General features: G+C 44.2%; 2 protein-coding genes across 2 annotated transcripts in view; one reads left to right on the top strand and one right to left on the bottom strand.

Moving 5' to 3' along the window:
* Positions 1-4,114, bottom strand: part of GRB2 (growth factor receptor bound protein 2) — a 57,240-nt gene extending 53,126 nt beyond the window's left edge. Inside the window, exon 1 of the mRNA XM_066979929.1 lies at positions 4,098-4,114. The gene's annotated coding sequence lies outside the window, so the exon portion shown is untranslated. The remainder of the gene's footprint in view (positions 1-4,097) is intronic.
* A 2,057-nt stretch (positions 4,115-6,171) lies between these two features.
* TMEM94 (transmembrane protein 94) overlaps positions 6,172-18,653 on the top strand; it is a 50,479-nt gene continuing 37,997 nt past the window's right edge. Inside the window, exons 1-2 of the mRNA XM_048064185.2 lie at positions 6,172-6,321; positions 13,834-13,931. Of these exons, the coding sequence (XP_047920142.1) occupies positions 13,908-13,931 (24 nt within the window). The 5' untranslated portion in view covers positions 6,172-6,321; positions 13,834-13,907. The remainder of the gene's footprint in view (positions 6,322-13,833; positions 13,932-18,653) is intronic.

Raw genomic sequence — 18,653 nt, 5'->3', positions numbered from 1 at the left:
ATTTCTTTTGGATCCTTTTTTAAACACCTCAGAGCAGTCTTGGGATATAAATGTATGATTTTTGCTATTAATAGATTCAAGGAATATTTGTTAGAAGCTTTATTTTTGCATTAGTAGCCATTTAAGGTTTAAAATTGCTGCTTGGTATGTTTATATTAATACAGTATTACTGACCAAAGACAGTAGTTACTGATGACATGAAGTTTAATGTTAGCAACAGCAGTTATGTTAATGGCAGTGTTACTGAACACAAACCATAGTGGTATCTGCCCTAGCTCACCACCACCTTTAACCTATGCTGCATTAAGGTCTGTGGCCTTGCCATGGAATTTAATCATTGTGGAAACTTCTACATTATTAGGACTCAGAAATCACACTGTCATCTAGAGGTTACTACTTCTAGTGCCACAGCAAATGCATGAACTTTGCGTAAACCTTAACATAATACTCCTCCAGACAAGCAAATGTGGTATGTACTAACAGACAATGTACATGTTCCTTGTTTCTGTCACCATCTTAGTGGTGCTGGATGCAGTAAGTGTACTTCCTTGTAGAGCTGATGCAAGAAGCTAAGTACTAACCAGGAAGATATTCTAGACTTTCTTCTCATTCAAAGGAATAAAGAAGTGACCTCTCATTCCCGCTTGCTGATATCATCAACACACACAGCTTCAAAGGTGGTTTTGAAAACTAAGCATCAGAGCTTAAATTGGAGCCCAGGGGCCTCTGCCTCAAACAAAAGAGCAACTGGGAGCTATTGGGAGTGCTACTGAACTTAGAGAGGGTTCATAGTCAGAAAATATTTGCTCTAGCTTTGATTCATATCTGTTCTCTCTATTGCCAAACAAGTTAAAAGCTTGTGAACTGACACAGTAATGAAAGAATGAGCTAATGTGGTCTCTATGTTCCACAGACATCGTGAGCAGTTAACAACAGCAGAATCTTTCTGGTGATAGTGCATGACTGTTAGGGCTCAAGAAAGCTATCATCTCTCAGATGGAGCAGATACTTCAACAAGGAAAATCCAAGCTTGAGTGGAAAACAACACACATATGATCCTTAACTTGTAGATGTTAACTTGATGGGAAGTTGTATGAGTCAAATTCTTTAAGGTTTCTAATCACTCAAAAAGAGAAATCTAACATCTGAGTACATTAGATACTGGTAGTGTCCAAGAGAATGTGGGGTGGGTGTAATTCCCTTAAGCATGAGTAATAACCACTTGTTGGTTGCTGGAATCACACATCACATCCCAGCTTTAACATGGAAACCTCCAGCTTTGGTTAAGTCCCTGCTTCATCAGTACTGTTCTTTCACAGACAAGTCACCTTCTTGGCAAACTCCTGAAATAATTTCTTTACAATGTGATTTAAGCCTACCTTCCACGTGTTTCAGCTTCTGTGCCTTCTGAACCACAGGCAGAGAACTTTCCTTCCTAATCAAGCTCTCCAAGATGTCTCACTTCATCCTTTCTGCAGTCTTCACATTTGTTCCTAGCCCCATTCTCCTCAGACAGGAGAATATGCTATCATCGTGAACTACAATACAATAAACAATTGCCAATTTTAGGAGCTGTCTTTTGCAATGAGTTTACTTTCTAACTGATTCTGGCACAGTAAGCATAATTAAATACAATGCTAATATGCACCTTTCTTTCTCTGACGCATTTCCTGATTTCAAAGAACTGTAGTGACACTTTTTTCCTGAAAGCAAAACCCTGACTGGCTCCAATCACCTTTAGAGCAAAAGTTCACATCATGATTCTGCATTATATTTCTGCAGTTCACAAAGCATCATGCTGTGTGTCTTGTAGCTGTATATAAGCAGCCTGATGTATGAGCCCAGAGAGAAAGCTTCCTCCCATTGAAAGCAATTTAGACAATCTGCTACGGGGAATGTAGAATAGACTTAGATAACTCAAGATAGTCCTGATCAATTTTCTGGCAAGCTGAAAATGTAATGCCATAAGACTGTTCTGGCAGCTGGAGGAGAATTGACTTGCTATATACCTCTGAGGAGCAGGACTGAAGTGGGTGCGGCAAATAGGGGAATGCCAGGAATGTAAGCACAGCAAGGAGGGAGTGCTGGGAACAGGGCTGCTGAGATTTGTCCATGAACATCATCTCCTCACATCAACCCTAATGGTGGCCTCAGCCTAAGAAATCAAGCCTGGGTCATTCACCATAAAAACCCGAACTACTCCACTTACTAGATGTTTGGAGCTGAAGTTGCTTCACCAAACACCTAATGCGACACAACAGAAGTGAATACGACTTGCTCTAGTGAGACTAAACACCTTGGGAAAGCCTAGCGTCTACATTGTAGTCTGAAAGTCACACCACGTGCAACAAACCTGCAGATACTACTTACAGATAGAAGTAACTGTTAGAGCAGTCATTGAACAAGCTTGGCCTGTTAATGGAGTCTACCAGATTTAACCAATATTAGCAGAGTTTATCAAAGAACGTAATGAACTAGGTTTCTGGTGCAAGTAGAATATTTCTTCACATCTATCTGTAACATCCTGAGAGAGTGCTAATAACAATCAGACATCAAAACTAAAAAATATCCAAATGTGTTTTCTGTGGCTATTCTTTGGAGAGCAGGATAGAGAATAGACTGAACAAGTACTTCAATGCATATTAGTTTCATTTTAGTTGGCAGTTGTGTTAGTGATAAAGACAACAATTCCAAAGGGATATAGATGTACATGCATACATACAATACAAATATCCATATTCTGCAAATAGGGGAACAGAGGTAGAGAGCTTGTTCAAAGCCATACAACAAACTAATGCCACAATGTTCAACAGCATTTGGAACAGAATGTATCGTTCTTACGAACCTTGCTGTAACCATCAGCCAGCTCCCTGTTCAGAAACCATCCAGTGTTCAGCTCTGGCTTCCTCACACATCAAAATGTTATCACAACTGTCTATTTCTGTGAATCTGTCCAAATGCAGTAAATAAGTGTTGATGCTCGTGACCCAGACAGAACAGCTGATCTGCCAAAACAGCCTCACAATTCACTCAGTATAGATCTCAAGAGCACTTGTGAAGCAGCTTAATCACCACGCAACACAAACATGGACTGTTCTGACTTTTATAGACCAGGAGGAAAAAAGTTAGCTTATTCTCAAATGTAGCAAAAAAAAGTCCAAACCAAAACCACCCAAGAGTCTCACAACAAATCTGAGAAGTAGGGAGAACGTAATAAGAGCAGATTATTTCCCATACCACGTCTCTATAGTCACAAAGAAAGGACAAGACTGTTGTAAAAATTACTATGTAGTAAATGCTGCTTTACCTGGGAACTGTAATAGCCATTGCTGGCATTAAGAAATTAAACAATAAATGAGTTGGCTGGGGTCACCCAGAGCTGCTTAAGCTCTGAAAGAAATCCGTAAAAGGGAACCAGACCCAACTATAGTGTGCCATCTCCCTTTCTTTAGTACAAAAGGGCTTCTGCTTTCTTCCTACTCCCAATTCAGTCATCTGTCATTTTCTGGACAGCTTGGAATTGTCAGTTCAATTACCTTTCAGTTGGGAAGCAAAACAAAGCAGATGCTGTTTATTACTAAAAGGCTGAATCTCATTCTTTAGAGGAATATAGTATCTCACTTTTTTTTTTTTAATAAGTGGACATTGAATTATGTACAGCTCCCTTATATATTAAAGGCACAGGAGCTGGGAAGTAACATCATTTAGCTAAAATGAAATACTGTCTACCCTTCGAGCTTTGGTAGGGGTGTTGGTCAACTACTGCTTTTAAATATTTAAGACTTAAATAGGTTTTGTAACAGTCTTTTAAATCAAACAAAAAACAAACCCTTTTAATTCCTCTTATTACTACAAAAATATTAGAAATAGGGTCAGGTCCTAGCATCTGGCATCAAATGTGCAAAAGGGGGAAGAAATCAGACATGCAGCAATTGCCTTTTCTAAACAATAAAAATTTCTCAGTGATTTAAAATTAGATTTTCAATTTTGCACTACTGGTCAGAAATGCTACCATCACATTGATTAACACACAACTTCAACATCTTGCCAGAGGTTAACTTAAAAAAGCAAAGAAAGATTTTTTTGGTATACAATACCTGCTTTAAAGTGCTCCTACTCAAATTCTCATGTCTGCTCTACCCGCAGCAGCACACTGAGGAGGACTGACTGAAAGGCACATGCAGGGAGGTCAAATAGTTCCCTTGGATCTGTCAGGGACGGCAAGCCATTCGGAGGCGGAAGCTTACTGCAAACTGAGCCACATCTCTGCCCATATGTTGTGGTCCCAAGAGGAGACAGCATATCCCTGCGCTGAAGACATGGTGAGCATGAAATTAAGCATTTCCAGAGTATACACAAGGGCTTGCAGTAGCTGTTTCATTTCTCTAAATTCAATTCCTTCCCAAGTAACATAGAATACCTTTACAGAGTGAAACAATTCCAAGAAGTACAAGGATGTGGAACAACGTACCCACTGAACAGTTTTAATAGCTATTTTGAAGCAAGCATGGAAAGTGACATTAACTTGCAGGCAAGATTGACCCATGAACTTTTGACTCTGAACTTTCCATCCCAGAATATATTACTATAAACAGCCAGAAATACCATTATCTTGTCTACCTTTAGAACATTCATTCGCAGTTCTGTAATAAGAAAAAATGAGGATGAGTAATGTAAGAGCATTTTCTTGTAAAACAGGCCTTTAGACTGAAGTTGAGATTCAAAAATCATCCCACCGTAGTGTGTCTTAAGCATGACAGCATTTAACTGAGTTTTCCTTTTGTCATCTAGTACTAGAATTCATGGGAAAGGTGCTCTCTGGACACTTCTTCTGTTTCTGAACCTACCAGCAACATTGTCCAGTTCACGGGTGCTTCTACTGCTCCAAGCATCCTTGTAATACTGTGTTTTGAAAATGTTTTTCACAGACTTAACATGCTCTACAAGCACTAGGTCTTTAAATCACTCTGAGATGAACAGTTAGACCACGTTTACCAAGGAAAAAAATAAAGGCACAAATAGGTTTAGTGTCCCGTCCTTTAGCCCCTATAACTGCATGTCTCAATGGCAGAAATTCTATAGAGAATGCTTGTGAGCAAAACCAGGTTTTATTACCGGCTTTTTCAAGACCCACGGGGAATCTGTGTCAGACAAAATAATCCAGACTCCGGATCTCTGTTCAAGACGTATTTTTACTCTGACCTTTTATTTAAAACATTCTACTAATTAAGTAGATTTTATTGTGCTGTGGGGTGGAATAATCTAGAGAGGAACTAACGAGATGCTCATGCAGCACTAAGTACAACTCATGATCTTATGTTTCTACAGCTCCAGTAACTCATTTATCCTCTTCCCGTTCCTCATACTGTCTTAAGTTACACCAGAAAATTCCCCAGACCTGCCATTATTTCCTTCTAAGGCACTGCAAACACTTCCAGTGTCACTCAAGTGTGTTAAGAGTTCCACATTTTTATTTTTATTCTTCTGATTCTAGGAAACTGTTCTGGGTAACTACAAGCTCAGGAACGCCAGGAGATTTGTGGCCTTCATTCTCCTGGGATTTACATTTTATTTAAAAGAGCTGAAACCAAACTTGCAGAACTCCTGCAGTCGTATGTCTATTTAACTCACACTGTGAAGGCAGACCACGTCCGAGGAGCACTCTCCCAAAATACTACGTTCTCATCCAAAACTTCATCTGCAGGGGGAACAGCACAGAGCTTGTTCTTTGTGCAACTCCTTACTGTAAAAATCACAAACAATTGCATCAGAGCTTGGCATCTGGACTTTAGCACAGTACCGAACATCAGTTTTGTACAGACAAACCTCAGAGGGGAACGGTGGCATCACGACCTGGGACAACTCAAGCAAAGAATTACAAGGAAGGCATAAAGACTGCCACACCTCAGTTTAGCCAGCCCACCTTGAGTTCAGAAAACAAACCCCAAACCTCTGTAGACAGAGGCAAAGTGACCACTTCTGATTTCCCTTCCAGATTGTGCAGCGGCTTCCCCTTCCCGTTAGAGCTCCCTTGATGTGTTTGTGCTCGTTACCCCCCTGCCTTGCCCTGCGCCTGGCGCCCTGCCCTCACCTCACGCCTCAGGGCTGCCCCGACCCCGCCGCTCAGCTTCGCGCGCCAGCATCCCCCCGCCAATCACCGAGCGCCGTCCGGGCGGCCGCGCGGGATCCCACCAACCAGACGGCGGCTTCTTGACACCTCCCTGAAGCACCACCGCGGCTCCCCAGCGCCGTGGCGTCCCGCTTTGCCAGCGACCCTAATGGCGGCCCCGGCGGCGCGGGGGGGAGGCCCGGCGGAGACCGGTGAGTAACGGGAGGGGGGGGGGGCGGCGGGCCGCGGCCGGGCTCCTCCGTCCCTCCGGGCCCTGCTTCCTCAAGCGGGGTTCCCCGCATCCCTCCTCGGGCCGGGGCTGCCCGGAGAGGCCTGAGGGGAGCCGGAGCCGGTCCCATCCTTCGGCTGGAGGCTCCTGAGCGGCGCCGCTCCCCTCAGCCCCCGACCGCCGGCGCGTTCCTGAGGGAGAGGGGGAAAGTGGGGCGGGAAGGAGGGTAAAAAGCACAACAAAAACACACAAAAAAGCACAAAAAAGCTCCAACACGTGCTCGTGGTTAAACACACCCGGCCGGGGGCTCCTCGCCCAGGTGAGGCAGCAGCCCGGCCCACACGGCCACTAGCAGAAATAATTTCTCTCAGCCCAAGTCTGACAGGAATTTGTGCCTCCAAGCGACAAAAGCGGCCACAAGGCCCCACAAAAACAGGGCGGGAACAGGCGGGTTTGCGGCTGGGACTGTGCCCGGTGCTGGTGGCACAGCACACCTCAGCAGCCCCATTTTGTGCCCACAAACAGAAAAATGTTTTAGTTAGGGATGTAAAACTTATGGAGTTGTTGCAGAAAGAACCTCGTATCACAGAGACTTCCTAACTTAGTCTCATCAACATTTAAAGTTACCAAGTTAGCAGCGGATGAACCTCACACATCCATCTATCTTCCTGAGGCATCAACCAAGTAGTAAATGTAGTAGTAAATTTTTTTTCTTCCCACTTTTCCATCACAGATGAGGAAGCTCATATGTCACATCTGCTTAAAATCCTATTATTTCCCCCAACAACTGGGGAACCGAGTTCATAGTTGAACAAGCAGCTCGCACCCAGTGAGATACAATGATACAGGGCACAATCTCAATGAAACACTTGAGGTTCCTTAAAAATACAAGTTTCTAGATAAATAAACTGTTACCTAACAGTCACCATACTGTTGAACTACATTTTACTCAAATACATCAAAAATTGAACAACCTGGCAAGCACAATTTATTTACTTTCTAAGAAGCCTGCTTAATAGAGGCATGTGTGTAAAGTAGCTACACTACACCGGCTTTATACAAGATACCTGGTGTTCTTTATATTTCTTTGTTGCCTTTTACTCAAGCACATCAAAACACTTTACATAATATTCTTAACTGTGACCTTTTTAATGAACACATTGCCAACATTTTCTTATCTGATGAGAAGATTAAGATATTAGTACTTAGCTTAGGTCACAAAACAAATCAATATTGGTACTGCAAGTGGAACACCAAGAAAACAACCCTTTTTCCTCTAATCTTCATATTACAGCTCTGTTTAAGTCTGTTTCTTGGAGGTTGCCCACATTTCTGATATATTCCTACCCAGCCTAGCTGCTAGAAGGCACAGCAGGCACTCCAGAGGCCCAGGTGCTCCAAGCAGAGTGACATTCTTGAAGGTTGGTGGGGTGTGAGGGCTTATAAAGCCCTGTTGCTGGTGGGATTGGCCAGGAGCAGGGCTAGGGGGCACGGAGGATTGGCCAAGAGACAAGTCCTTCAGTAGAGTTGCCCTAAAGGAGAGTCCTGTCTGGGGCTTGGGTTACCTTGTCCTGCCCCCTGGCCTGTGGGAAGCTGGGTTTGCTTTCAGGTGGTTGGGTTTTCAGCACCTGTAATTATAAGTAAGACTGTTTCTACCCAAATAGAGCACTCCTGTGCTCTGTCCAGAGTGCTCTTGAGTGAGTGGTGGAAAGAAGGCGTTAAGGAGCTGCACAGAGCTCCTGTTTCCCCTTCACAGTAGTGAGTCAGCTTACTGCCATGTTTCTAAACACGGCTGTTCGTCATAAAACTTTAATGGAACATGTTATGAAAATATCAAAATACACAATCTACTGAACTGAATGGTGCCTTTTCCACCTCAGGGCTGTGCTTTGTTGTGAACGAATGTATGAGTTTGATCTTGCTAATGGCCTTCAGGTGCTGTTGCCTGTTTTGGGGAACTCGCAGAAGAAACGCTCCCGTCAGCATGACATTTGTTAAATATGTCCAAATGGCAAACACTGGTGTGAGAGGTGTTTTTTTTTGGCCTCAATTTACTATAAGCAATTATGCATTACTATAAGCAATTATGCACCCTTATTTATAAACTGGAATTAAGAGAAAAAGCTGCTCTTTTATCTATGAGTCAGTGTACACCAGCAAAAATTGATTTGCTAGAAGCTCCTATAAATACAGCATGGTCTTGTTTATTTTACTTTGAGCTGCTGCCTTTTTGTCATTTTCAGGCATTTCATTTTTTTTTTAATGGAGGTTGTTATAAAATCTGGGTTACCATAGCAACCTGTGTCATGATGATGAATGACAGCTGTCACTTTTGCAGTGAATTCTTCATACATTTGCTGTAAAATGTTTTAGTTGTCATTTAAGTCATCATGCCACAAAGCAGATGATGTCTCATCACTCTGCAGAAGCTGGAGGGGCCCTTAAAACTTCCAGAATTGTGCCTTTTGTTGCATTTTTCACTTTCAATCAGACTGAATACATGCTGTGTCTTTCTGTGACAGGCTTAGCGTACCTGAAGCAGAAAAGATAAAGCAATCCTTTAATCCCTAAACACTCCTATTTTTTTTTCTTCCCAAGAAAGAAAAAATAAACCCTACAAAGATTTTTCAGATTTATTATACCTTAATTTGAAACAGCGTTAGCTCCTGTGGAAACAGTAAAATAGACTTAACTAGTTCGGTCATTCTTTTGATCATATCTGCCAATTGCTTCTCAAGTGACCAACAAAAAAACCAATACAAATAAAAGTGTTCTTCTGAATGTCTTCTTTTTGTGTAGCATCTTGTTTTACCAATCTCAATCTTGCAAGTAAACTGATATTCTGACTGAGGGCTGTTTACCTGAGATAGAGGCCAGTGTGCCAAAGCTATTTCTTACTCCCCTTCTCCCTCCTTGTTGCTCAGCCCTTGTTTTAAGTCTCCGCTGTCCTGTGGAACAAATCTAATGTGCAAGTCCTGTGCTGAAGAAAAAAGGAAGGAGTCGGAGATTTGTTTTTTTTTGGAAAACTCTCAGCAAGTAAGATTTAAGCAAAAAATAATTTCACCCCCGAAAGGCACACTTGTCAATTGCAAGACAAATTTAAATTCAATTCCAGTTTAATCCTGTTCCTGATTCAAGGTGGTAGAGGTCTCTCTCTTAGCAAGGGAACTGGAGCCCGTGTGAAATACACTCCTGGTTCTTCACAGCCATGCACCAGTGAGACACTTGACCACTACTGAGTCGATAATACTTAGCACATGCACAACCCCAGTTCAGAGGATCTCATTTTACGAATACTAATACATTTACTTCACAGTTTCTCTCGGAAGCAGAGGCGCATATCCTTATCTATAATACAGGGTTATTGAGGCAGAGAATGTTTAGCTGGTCCAAATTTTGACAGGTTCTTTTTTTTTCACAAGCTGATACCAAAGCCAAGAAGGGTGACTGCCAGCTGCCTTGCTGTAATTATTCTGTGCTCTCAATGGGTCTCAAATCAATTGACAGTATCATTTTATGCACCTTTGGAAGCCCATATATCAGCAAATGTGACCATATTGCAAATTAGCAGACAGACATCTCAGCTACTCATGAGTAGGAAGACCGTATGGTTCTGCTGATATCAAAACAATCAGCTCTAATCTAAGCCATGCTTTCGGAGGCAGCTGCCTTTTTCGTTATTATCTGTTCCCCCGTGTTTCTATTCTCGGTGACAGATCAGACTTCTGTGCTTGAGGAATACACTTTTGGCAGCAAGAAATGTTCAGACTCCCCATCATTTTTATAGTCGAATCTGTGTTGGGAATTTTCAGTAAATAACATGAAAGAATCAGTGATTGAACGCTTTCAGGAAAGCACTTACCGTTAGGTTGATTTCTTTTTCTCCCCACAGACTTGCAGCTTCTGAAACACATTTTTCTTTCCCGGTGTCTATAGGTTCATCGTGGTATATCATGTTGTATAGCTTCTTATTAAATTTCAGCAGTAATAGCTTATACTGATGGTGTGAGTAAGTTGCCATGCTTTAAAACCAACCTTAAATGGAGGAGCTGAAAGCCCCGTGTTTATTACCTACCTAAATACACTGACTGCATAAGACAGTATTATTCGGTACGCTTAGGTACATGAAAGTTGAATGGTGCTTTGTAGAGTTCTGCTTTTGATGTTCAGAAGGATGTTTCAAATACTTCTGGATATTCAGATCAAGGCACTTCTGAACAGAAATGAGTTCAGAATGACGGGAAGGTATTCTGTAGGTTTGAAAAGGTGTGGATAGCAGATACACTTGCTGAATCCGAGCAATGAACTCATTCCTTCTTAGAAAGTAAAGAAATCCTAACGTGTAGTGCCGACACTCCACATGGCTGAGGGCTAACTATTGGCCCAGTTCTGCACGCAGGATTTTCAGAGTTAGCATATTGTTAGTGATATAAGCACGGGACTGGGTTATTTTATCTGGTGGAAGCTGTGCTGGGTTTCTCTCTACCTAATGATTTGGACACACTTCTCAGCCTGGCTGTAGCATGATGACACTCAAATGCCGTGTCCAGCCATTTCCAAGTCTCACAGGCTGCAGTTGGCATCAGAATCCCGAGGAGAAGGGAGGGTGCTGGAAAAGTGAAAGGGGAAAACTGGGTACCCTTGGAGCCTCAGGTGTGTGACTGGAGCAACCACAGCCTCGAGCGTCTCTGATTGTCTGCGGCTGAATACGTGACGCCCACTGACATGTTCCAGCAAAGCAGCCCTGTTTCGTTTCTGTCTTGCTCTCTGGCAGAGTTTAACGTGTTGACAGCATGAGTGACTAATTGCCTGGGCAGACAGAAGAGAGATAAGAATAAGGAGGACAGAGGAGGCAGATACTTTTGTGTAGAGGAAACAGTAGTGCACAGAACTCCTGGGATGGGTCCAGAGTGTGGCAAGGCCTTGCTGTTTTCTAGGGGAGATGGAGAGACGCGTACCCAGTGCGGGGAATTACAGGAATCCCTGAAGCAGAAGAGTCTGGGAGGAGAGCTGGGATGGATGGCTGCACAGCTCTGCAGATCGATGTACCGCGAGTTGCCTGCAGAATTCAGGAATTGCTTCTGCTCCTCGTTGTGTGAAGCTGTTTTCTGGGTGTTTGTGAGACCCCTGTAATCCAGCTGAGGTTTTAGTTGGTATGCCGTAATTCTTGCAACTAATCCTGCAGAGTTTTTATTTTGACAAAGTATGTATTTGAAAGAAAGTGTGCAAATTGCATTTTATATAGTTACGACACTCGTCATAGTGCAGAAATTCAGGAAAGCTTGCTTCTCATTGTAGCCTGTCTTTGCTTTTACTATCAGTTGTCCTGCAGCCAATTTTGGAGAAGCCCTGAGCATGTATGATGACGAAGCAGTGCTGCATACACCACTCTGATTGCTTTTGCAAGCTCTTATTATATGTTCATTTTAACAGCTTTTGAGTTTCTCTAGATAAGGAGCCTCTTTCCAACCAGACTTCCCTACTTGAACACTGGTGCTGTGTATCCTGCTTCCTAGCACCGAAGGACTTCGCGGTGGTGTTCCTAAGCATGCGGATGGTGTGCCTTGAACTTTAAGGAATGGCGTGTTTTGCATTCAAGATCACATTTCAGCTCGGTGCCTAAACCAGAAGGGCACTCGCTGCAGCGCAGCAAATCCTGCCTCCTGCCCAGCTGTTCCCCCCCGTGGCCCCTGCCCTGCAGCCAGAGCCACTTGCTACCGCTGCTGACCCAGACTCTGAGGGATTAGCGCAGACAGTTCAGAATGTTTTTTCTCTGCTTTTGTGACTTTGGCTTCCCAGTTACCCAGTCATGTCAGTGATAATGGTGTTTTTGAAGTCCAGATCCAGAGAGTTCAGGCACTTTACTTTTGTTTGAACGAGTGAGAGGAAGGTACATAAATCCTGCGGTAGATCTACCAATAAATCTTCTGTCGGGAGGGAGTAAAAAGAAGAGTCGTGGATTTATTTCTTAGCCCTCTAATTGTTAGTGGCCATTTCTTCCACCTTAAAATCATCTCTTTTATAGGAATGAGGCTCAAGTTAAAGGCAAGATACCGAAGCTGTAATTGCTCTGTGCCAGCGTAGAAAGTTGTGTTTTCCTCCTTCCCACTCCCAGCTCTCTTTGTCAGCTTCGCTCCAGTAACTTTGTCTGATCCTCCCTTTGCAGTTGCTAATTGGCCTGGCAGGGATATGGAGTGACTGAAAATAGCCTCATTCCCTCAGTGTGTGCACATTGACAGGGGTCACAGAACAGAAAAGTAGGGCAGAGTCCAGACTTGCGGCTCATGCCAGCCAGACTGCGGCCAGAAATTGGCACTTGCAGGTGCTGGTGGCTCTGCTGCACGCGGTTCTTTGAGAACAGGAAGCCTGAGTACTGAACACTTGCTGCTTCCCAGAAGGCAGGAGCACTGCTTGCCTGCACGAGAGGAAATCGTGACATCTAACACTTCGGCCTGGCAGCGGTGGCTTTCTGAGCGAGCTTTAGATGCCTTTTATTTTCCTTCAAAACATGTGGCATCGCAGTAATAGTAGTAGTCGTCACAGAGCAGTGCTGTAGGTGACTGTCACAAGGATGGGATCCCCAGAATCCTTGGAAGAAGACGACAGTGCAGTAGTCTGGGGTGATAAAGCCCAGCTGGCAAAAGCCAGCCCTCTTGTATCTAGAAGTGCGTGGATGGTTGGGATGGATTTGCAGAACTAGCTACTTCCTTGTTTGCTTGGATTTACAAGAAGTGCGCGTCCAAGCCCTGAAAGTGTGGGATGTTAAAATAGAAACAAGAGTTGTTAACCAACGAACAGGCTTTCCCAAGGCCACTCGTTGCATAATCTTTTAAAATCTCAGTGTGTCTCTATATACGAGAATACTCTGAAGCAAGGCACACAGAGCCTTCGCTGGACACCAGAAAAGATGTTTTTGTGTATGTGGAAAGAGCAAATTTGTGCCATGGGAGATCAAGGGACGGACGGGCTAGGAAAAGGATGGGAGCTCCAGAGCTGCTTCCTACCTGAATTCTGCCAGAGTCCCAGTTTGTTAAAAACTGTCGGGTCCCCAGCAGCACAGCCCTGTCACGGGGAGTGGTTTGCAGCAAATGGAAGAATCATTACTGCAGGCTCTATTAGAGATTAGCTGGACAAAGCTCCCAGAAGATAAGAATAGCAAGACGAATAGCTATGGGTAACAGCCTGCTCCAACACCTGGTGGAATCCAGAGCCTTGTCAGCTTTTTCTGGATGCTTGCCTGAAAGTATGTCAGGGCTGCAATTACTGCTCTTACTCGGAGCTGTGGGGAACTCAATTCATCTCCTGCTTCCAGTTTTGGGGGGTTAAGCTGATGGGATCAGCTCTGAGTAAAAGGGGAGGCGTTGTACTACTAGAAGTACTTTCTGCTCCCCAGTTCTCCTTCTTTTAAAGAACAATCTGAATTAGGTGAATTCCATTGCTTTCTTGTCCCGAAGTATTATGGGGAGATTAATTGCTTCCCCTTCTGTTTCTGCAGATGGTGATGTGAGAGACATTCTCCCCTGAGAAGCAATCCCCTTCTGCTGGACATGCTTACGGAATTGCATAGCCATGGACCTCAAGGAGAAGTGTCAGGTAGGTTTCCTTATAAGGGTCATGCCCAACTTGAATGTTGAGCCCTTTTAATTGTCCTTCATTATTTTGAGCCAAGACTCACCACCTGGCGCTTTTATGGGATGGTACAACCCATGGTTAGTATCCGAAGTGAGAGCTCTGTCACCATCACACTCCTGGGGATGTACTGGCTTGGATCAGTCGCTAAGGTCTGCTGCTGGCTTGTCCAGAGATGGCAGGGTGCTCTTCTGTAGCAGTCATCTCATATTTTACAGCCCATGGATCAACATTCAGTGGGATGAGAGCTAGGTATCTTCCAAGCAGTTAACAGACCTTGTGAGGTGGGCTCCCAGGCAACAGCGGTGTGATTTCCTCCTGCGCTCACAAGTCAGCTGTGGATTTTAATGCTGCTCAGTTTTCTTCGAGGAGAAGTCAGCTAACCTAGGCAATGAGTTTGGGAAATTATTTTTTGCTTGATGGATTTACACGTAGCTTGCTTTGTCAGAGCCCAAAAATTGTTTCCACAGGGAGCTACTTTAAATGTGTTGAATTGCTAGGGGGTGAATGCTCGCATCTCATCCAGAACCCTTTACGGGGAATCTCAGTGGAGCTGAAGAACTGAATGGCTTCGAGAAGCAGAACTCCCATGTCTAGAACGAGTCCTTTGCAGGCTGGACTGAGGCACCATAGTGGAACAACACAGATGAAGTATATGCTGTCACATATGCTGTGTCTTTTTTGAGATTTAAGGTAGGGCTTCAGTCCTCTGGCTGCTTAGTTTAGCTTTATCTGAGAGGCTGAATTCACAAGGTGTTTTAAGTGAAGTAGGGTAATGAAATCCTCCGAGTCCTGTTTTTCCGATGACCAGTGTATGTGTGTATTGGGCAACTTTCTGCTGGAAGTGCTGCAGGATGTTATTTTGAGATTTGGTTTAGCCTTATTTCAGCAGCCACCTGGATAGTAAATGTATTTGTCATTCCAAAAAAGTGAACTGGCCCTTGTTCTGCATCCCAGTCAGTAATGGGAGTGATAGTTTGAGACCAGCGGAGAGGTTGTACACAGCAAGCTCTCAGCTGGCTCTTGTAAGAGAACATCCTTGGTTTTCCTTTCCGGCGTCCCTCTCTCCACCGCTCTTTAACCTTGTTCTGCCAGACGGAGCGTTTGCTGCCTCTGTTACTCTGCGGGCATCCTTGTCTTGCTGTTTTGTTTACAGTGCTTCCAGCATCAAGAGGTGGTTTTGTTCATTAGTGCAAAGTACGCTAGATAATCATCTAGAGCCAGATCTGCCCTAACAGATTACTACAGCAGCAACTTAAAAGGTGCTCAGTTTTTCACATCAGCCCTTGCCCTTGCCTGCTAGGCTTCTTATTTCCTGGGTTTGCTGTTCTGTGGTGTGCTACACCAGGAAGGCCTGCGCTTACTCACACCTGAACCCCTCAGCACTGGCATGCTCGGAGGATGTGTTTGAACTGTGTTATGTCAAATTGCTGTATTACTATGGAGGTAACATTCCAATGAAGATAATTATCTATTTATTCTCTTGCTAATGACATCTTGAGCTATCTGGTATTGATCATTTGAAGAGATGACGCAATTACCATTCTGCACAGAGGCGTGGTCTGCATGGGATCTGAGAGCTCCAACACGGGCACTGCTGCAACCACAGCAGAGCACGGGGGGGACACTTTCACTGCGGGTCACTATCTTTGTTTCATCTCCCTCTTTCTGATACGACATTCTTCCTTGTGCAGAGCAGGAAGAGCATACCAAATTGCCAGACAGACAGCAGAGTGGTCTGTTTTGTAACAGCCCTTTAAAAGGCTTCCATCTTGTGCTGTGGCTGAATTTGCAGAGTGTCCTGCACAACAGCTTACAGGGAAACGTGGTGTTTGGAAGTCCTAGTCTCCTCTCCTGACTTACTGAAGTTTTCTGTCCCTCTTTTCTGAACGGGGATTAAAATCACCACTCTCTTTTCCATAGGAATTAGAAAATCCTTGATGCGTACAGCTGCATTTTATAACTTCCTTTGTTTGGAGTCTGAGGAAAGACCATGGTTGAGTATGTGTGCAATAAGAGTTAGCGCTCCTGGAGCAGACGACATGCTCTGAGCACTGCTGCGGCACAGACATGTGTCACTCACAAGGCTGAGAGACGTCCTCTGGCTTCAGTCAGCTAATACATTTCTGTTGTTAGAAATGGCTGAGGATCAGAGTTTGTCAGGTGTAATGCAAGCCACCTTCCAATCCTGCCAGAAGCCAGACACTGCGGAGAAAGGCAGAGAGTATTTTAGGAGCAGTGCCAAAACCCTCTTAAATTAAATGTACCGATTTCTTGTTCTTTCCCCTTTTCTCCTGACTTTTTAATTTTCCCTGTATTTCTGAAGTGAGTTTAATACTTGTGAAAAGTGCCAGAATCTCTGCTCTGATACCCGCTGAGTGTATATCAAGGTAGACGAAAGCATTGATTGCCACAGGAGAGCTCGAGGCTCATGAGTTTGAGTTACTTCAGACAGGCCGTACTTGAAGCAAGACCATCTATTAGAAATTATTGACATCATCCATACCACAGTTACCAATAATTACTGAGCTGTGTTACCCCAGTGTAATTGCTGCAGCCTGGCTACAGCACTGTGCCGCATGGCTACAGCCTGGAAATGGATTCGAGAGAGCCTGGGCTTTACTCCACGTTGCTCTGGCTGTAGCACAGATGGTCCTGAGCTGTCTTCTTCCGCTGCATCTAACCAGAGCTGCAGTCCTACCTTTGGACTGAAGACAGCCTAACTCCTCCGCCTCCTCTCGTCTTGCCAGTAACCATCTCTCTGGTTTTTATTCCCTGCTTTGCAGGTTCTCTAAAATCTTAGCCCTTCTTCCAAAGGCTTTCTCCCAAACTGATCTGTTTTCTACAGGTGTCTCTCTTCTGTGCTGCAGTTTTGTTATGAGTTTCAGTCCCTCCCCTGTGCCTTTATGCTCAGCCTGTTACTTCAACCCAGTTTTATCTTCAGATCTCAAGTTTACAGCTTCTGTTCTTTCTAAGACAGCACATTCTGTTATTTAATGCACAAATGCATGGCCAGATGCAGTTTATGGTACCAGGTGATACCAGAAGGAAGTTACGTAGTGCTAATTACTGCCCTGCCCAAAATACTTTAGAGCAAAGTCTCTCAGCGGTGGGGTAAACAAGAATAGTGGATTAGATGTATTTCCATTTGTGTTGTGATCAAACGTGGGGTTTCAGAGCTGGAAGAAAGTTGTGTTGGGATCTCCTGACTGCACGAAGCACAAAGGTTATTCCTGGTACTGCGCTGTCACTGGCAAGTTGTTTTATTCACAGTCATTCAAGTCTCCAGAAGATGCAGCGCCACAGGAAACAGCTCAGCAAGCACCACAATAAGAAGGGGCTGACACGTGTATGTTGCTTGAGGATTTGCCCGGTCTAACCCCATTGTTGTCCTTCCTTTTTTTTCTCCTTTACTTTTTTCTTTGTGATAAATTGAGTAGGTGAATTTAGTTTCTTAGTAGGAAAGGAGGAGGTAAGGAAAAATTGTGCCATTAGGACATTTTGTTCTTCTCTGCAATTTAAAATCAATTTAACACTGTTGTCTAGGAAACCAAGTGGCCCACAGAAGGATGAAGGATGTCCTCTTCCCTCTTTCTCCCTCTGCTTTCTCCTGAAGTGACATTAAATGCAGTAGCTGCCTCCATTCAACTTTGCCTTTAAGAGCTTTGTGAGGTTACGTTCCAAAGTGTAACTCACTGCCAGCACAAAGGTGATAACTCATTCTTTCAGGAATTGTCTTAGATCTTCCCTCTACTGGGTTTATTTTAAATATTGAGACCTTGGATCTCTGCATTTCTGGCTTTAAACACAGAATAGCAGCTGGGCCTATTTAGGCATCTGAATCTCAGGGAAGGAGAGGAAGTGAAGAGCTTGGCCAGGGCTCTCCGGCAAGTCCTGACACCTGCATGTGGTCTCCGAAGCGGCACGATCTGCTGAGACTGGAAGCGATCGTTCCATTTTATAGAGGCTCGCTATAATCCTTGGCAGGCTATTGACATGGTTCTTGGCTGGGACAGCTCTTTACTATGTGGAAGGAAAGTAACTGATTTAATGATTGCTTTGCAGAACCGGGTAGCCCAGACAGAATCGGGACAGCGCTGAAGTAGCAGCTATATAAAAACCCGAGGCACTTCCCTCCAACAGTGAAAAAGCATTCCTGTAAAAGATGAGAATGAGGCGGAGAAGGCTCCTTCCTTCTTCACCTCCTAAGGCCTTTTTACTGCAGTACCTGTGCTGGCGCCCAGCCCTTCCCTGCCTGCACCAGCCCTCTGCCCTCACTGTGCCACGTGCAGGTGGCACTACGTGGGGAGCCCCAGACGCGGTGTGGCAGTGAAGAATCTGCAGGCACCTTTTGTTGCAGCTCGGGTGGCTCAGGATGTGTGGATACCGGGTTCTTAGAGGGGCTTTTCTTGTTTTCTCTGTTGACAAGAAGAGAGGGTGGCAACACTTCAGACTGGACCTGTAAGCGTCTAGTTTATTTTTGAGTTTGAATCCAAAGCTGTGAAGTCATCTGGATAATTCTCTAGAGCTACAAAGAGAAGTTAGGATTTCTGGATCTCTCTGTCTTCATCTAGTCTTTTTTCCTGGCCTGCTCAGGTGTTACCTCCCCTGTAGAATATTTTATAGCACTTTGTCGTGTCTAATTTGCCATCTGCTTTTCCACAGAGCCCTGCCTGTCAGCATCAG

The sequence above is a fragment of the Anser cygnoides genome, chromosome 19, assembly GCF_040182565.1.
Source record: "Anser cygnoides isolate HZ-2024a breed goose chromosome 19, Taihu_goose_T2T_genome, whole genome shotgun sequence".
NCBI classification, from domain to species: domain Eukaryota; kingdom Metazoa; phylum Chordata; class Aves; order Anseriformes; family Anatidae; genus Anser; species Anser cygnoides.
The sequence above is the reverse complement of the archived record's forward strand: the minus strand, read 5'-3'. Positions and strand labels throughout refer to the sequence as shown.